Raw genomic sequence first — 4,249 nt, forward strand, 5'->3', positions numbered from 1 at the left:
GCGCGAATCATGCTAACGGTGGGGTTGCAGCGTGATGGTGACGGATGGATGCATGACGGAGATGGTGAATTGGACCAATGTAGGGGGCGAGAATGATGTGGGAGATGAGGTGGGTGTTACGTTGGAAGGAGGTTAGGGTTCTCTATAAAAATCAAGAAAAGAGGGTGGGTTTGGGGTCATTTTGACATTTTGTGCGCCATGGAGGGTTGAGGAAAGCCTCACTTACCGCACCTCTCAAACGCATCATTTTGGATCTTTAAATATGGCGTTAAGTATGCGAGTTAGCGTTTTATGTTAGTAGTCAGATTTGTAGTCAACGATATTGACTAATAGCACAAATTGGCAAGAGACTGCATTGCCTAACCAAGGTAAATTATAGGGACTACATTGTGTATGAACTGATTTGAATAATTACTCCCTGAAAATATCCACCAAATAGTAAAATAAACTTCCAAAAATCACATTGTATTGTAGCTGTAGCGTATCCATACTTTCCTGCTTGGAGAAAAGATATACTATATTATATTTCTACATGGTTTTATAACTATATAACTAACATGATCAGGAATAAGACACCAAGGCACAGATTGGTAAATGAGAGGTGACATAAATATAGGAGACAAAAAAATTATGTCTCCTCCAACTCCACATTATAGAAAGACAGAAAATACAGAAATATTGTTTTGTACTATCTCTAACTCCAAACATATTTTTATATTCCTCAGTCTTTGACTCTTTGTATTTGTCTCTAACTCCAAACAGCACAAGCTATGACATCTATGCAATTTGGCTACAGAACCATTGCCTATAGAGAAAGAACACCAATTATGAATCCAGAAATTTGACCTTAACTATAAATATACGGAGAAAAGAACGGTGGAAACAACTATCTTGGCCCCAAATGGAAATAGGAGCAGTTCTATGCACAGCAAGGAGAGCAAAACTCAAGACTTCTAGTAACGCTATAATCTGAACTAAGAACACCCCGACATGCAACTTGAATATAAACATCTTGAAACCTATATCTCTTGCAGCGCGCTAAGAAAGTGAGAATCCCTTTTCAGAATGTAAGGTATTCAAGACTCGCACGAGGCTTCGTATGGCTGCAAAACTTTGAGCTTCCATATCAGTGTCCCCTCTTGGTTCTAGGAGGAGTGCCAGGAGCGAAGCGAGAATTTTGTGCTGTTTGTGTATTCGGGTCATATCTTTGGGAAGCAAGGTAACTCAAAGCTGTAACAACATCGGCTATAACTGGACGCATGTTGGCCTGCTCCTGAACACACATTGCCGCCACAGCAAGGGCCTGGTAGAGTCCTCTTGGAGGATATTGACCTTGAAGCGTTGGATCGGCCATTTGCGCAAATTTTCTTCGATCCTTAAACAAGGGTCTAGCCTGCAATTAAGGGAAAGTCTCCCCCTAAGTTACTAATATCACAATTAACCATATCAAAATAACTTCAATTCAGGTAAATAGCAAAGAGAGATATGCAAAAGTTTGACCAATAACTTTTCAACCATCACAATGAAAGGAGTTTCTTTTCATGAAAATAATTCATAGAAGGGATTAAAACAAAGAAGAGGCAAACCAAAAAAGACTACTGTAAGAACGATCACTAATCTCACTTGATTTATTTAGAAACTTCACACCATTGTTTTCCTCTCAAAAATTTATGTTAAGACCTTGGATATTATGGGTTGCCCAAAATCTCACATCAAGTAGTATGGGATGCTTGATGTTATATTTAAGGAGAGTGGTTCTTCTCAACAGCTAGTTTAGGTGTGGTATCCAACTTTACTTAGGTACTTAACAATAGTATTACAGCCTTGGTTGTTGGCGCCATGGAAAGGACTACCTATAGGCTAGATTAAGATAAATACTGAATACTAATAGCCGGTAGCAAGGTGGTTACTTCTGGGTCAGTGTCAATAGAGTAAAGCCACCGTGGACGTCAGCTTTCCAAGGGTGGTGTATTGTTTGGGACTTGGATATTATGGAGTGCCCAAAGTCTCAAATCGGGTAGTATGGGATGCATATTGTATTTAAGAAGAATGGTTCTTCCTTCTTAACAACTAGTTTTTAAGGTGTGGTTTGACTGGTTTCCCACTTTCCTTCAGTACTTAACAATTACATCTTTAATCATACATCATGTTTTCTTACCTTCAACTACGAGGTAATAGAGAACTATAGATTATATTGAGAGATTAATTCGTGCGCATGTCAAAGTTTTACTAGTATCCAATCCAGGGATGCCACGTAAACAAAAAGTTAAAGTACTGCACAGGCTATCTTAAAACAACCACTTTTATGTGCATAGCAGCACCTAATTGGATGTTTTAACAATGATGGTGCATAGAAATCAAACTTAAATTTGAAGGTTAAGCACAATTAACCAGATCCAATTTTCCAAGCATGGCCAATTCAAAAGAAATTCATATAGATTCCTCGCCTCATTTATCCACACTACTTACTTTTAACTATTAATATCACAATGAAACTTTTCAAAAGTTATTCAACAACTAAATTTCCTCCTCCAATGAATTAAATTCATCCGCAGAAAACCTAAGAGAATAGAAAATGGTAGCACTTATTTCTTACCCATGCAACAAGATTCTGCTCTCCTGCAGATTTTGAATTGTCAATTGCCTTCCTTCCCGTAATGATTTCCAGAAGAACTACACCAAAGCTATAAACATCTGATTTCAGAGTCAGCTGACCTGTCATTGCATACTCGGGAGCACAATATCCGTAGGTGCCCATAACCCTTGTTGATACATGGGTGTTTTCCCCAACTGGGCCAAGTTTAGCCAAACCAAAATCAGATAACTTGGGATGATACCCTTCACTGAGCAAAATATTGGAGCACTTTAAATCTCGGTATATAACAGGAGGGTTAGCTTTGTCATGAAGATATTCCAATCCGCTTGCTGCTCCGGCAGCTATTTTCATTCGTGTGTTCCAATCTAGTCGTTCCTTGCCAGGAGCAACATCTGCAAAATGTGTGCGTGTTACCGACATGCATTAAAAGATAATAAAGGATATTGAATAACAAAGGGAACAAATATACTAATTAGGACAAATTAATACCATGTAAGTGGTCTTCCAAGGATCCTAATGGCATATATTCATAAACGAGAAGTCTTTGATCTCCATCAGCACAATAACCAATAAGGTTGACAAGGTTCGGGTGATGAAGAAGACTTAACATCAACACTTCAACTAGGAACTCTCTATTCCCTTGCAGGCCATTTCGGTCAAGTTGTTTAATTGCAACAATCTACATACAACAATAGAGTTAGGCTTCATTTTCAAGCTGGGAAAATTCATAAGCTATTATTTCAATTATGACAACAAAGCAGTGTGGATATCAGGGAAATGATGAATTGCAAAGAGAGGAAGCAATAATTCATTCACCGGCTGCTTTATCCTATTCATCAAGCATTACTTAGTTCCCCAGAAACTTTCTCCTACTCTTCATAAAAAAATCATGAGAAACAGAACTCACCTGATTAATACTTTCCAAACGGCCCTTGTATACTCTACCAAAGCCTCCCTCACCCAAAAGACATTCTGCCCGAAAATGTCGAGTTGCAGTTGCCAACTCACGGAAGGAGAATGTCTGTGCAGCAATGTGATCAGTATTCCCATTTTTAGATGAATCTGCCGAATTAATGGACGAGTTCCTCTTCAATTTCCCTGCACTCAATTCCAAAGACATATTGTTTAAGTGAGCATAAGCAAAATGAAACACCAAGTTCTTAGATTGAAATACAAAGATTAATTCATGTTCATCATTCAGAAAGAAGCAATTAATTATCATATAAATATCAAAGTTAAAGTGGATATATTATCAATGAGGAAATCAGAAACCAGGAAGCTTGAGGGAGAAAAAACCCTCACATAACAAAAATCATAATCTAATGATTAAATAAACTTAAATCGAAAATTTCAGGCAACTTTACCAACATAGGGTATATAGTTACATACATAACTCAATTATGCTAGTGTAATGTGCCAAAACAAAATCTGAAAAATAAAGTTTTCAATTAAAAGATAAAGGCAAAAACACACAAATTGTTGAAATCCAACAAACCACACAAACCAAACAAAAGATCTCACTTATATGATAGAACCATATAGAATAGCAGATTAACCTCATCCCAATTTTCCAAAAAGAAAAGTACCTTTTCCCCATAAGATAAAAAGAAAAGCTTGCAAAATCGCGATACCTTAGTCTAGCAATTTCATTCA

The 4,249-nt window shown here is 37.4% G+C and overlaps 1 protein-coding gene across 2 annotated transcripts in view; it reads right to left on the minus strand.

The window, feature by feature from the left end:
• Positions 586-4,249, minus strand: part of LOC107625248 (probable serine/threonine-protein kinase PBL7) — a 4,272-nt gene continuing 608 nt past the window's right edge. The window contains exons 2-5 of one of the 2 annotated variants that reach the window (XM_016327835.2): positions 3,504-3,694; positions 3,086-3,275; positions 2,597-2,988; positions 586-1,393 (exon numbers count right to left, since the gene is read on the minus strand). In XM_016327835.2, the coding sequence (XP_016183321.1) occupies positions 1,127-1,393; positions 2,597-2,988; positions 3,086-3,275; positions 3,504-3,694 (1,040 nt within the window). In that variant the 3' untranslated portion in view covers positions 586-1,126. Of the gene's footprint in view, positions 1,426-2,596; positions 2,989-3,085; positions 3,276-3,503; positions 3,695-4,249 lie in introns of both variants that reach the window. The other variant, XM_021115787.1, reaches the window with a different exon arrangement.

Source organism: Arachis ipaensis, chromosome B02 (genome assembly GCF_000816755.2).
Source record: "Arachis ipaensis cultivar K30076 chromosome B02, Araip1.1, whole genome shotgun sequence".
Taxonomy (NCBI): Eukaryota; Viridiplantae; Streptophyta; class Magnoliopsida; order Fabales; family Fabaceae; genus Arachis; species Arachis ipaensis.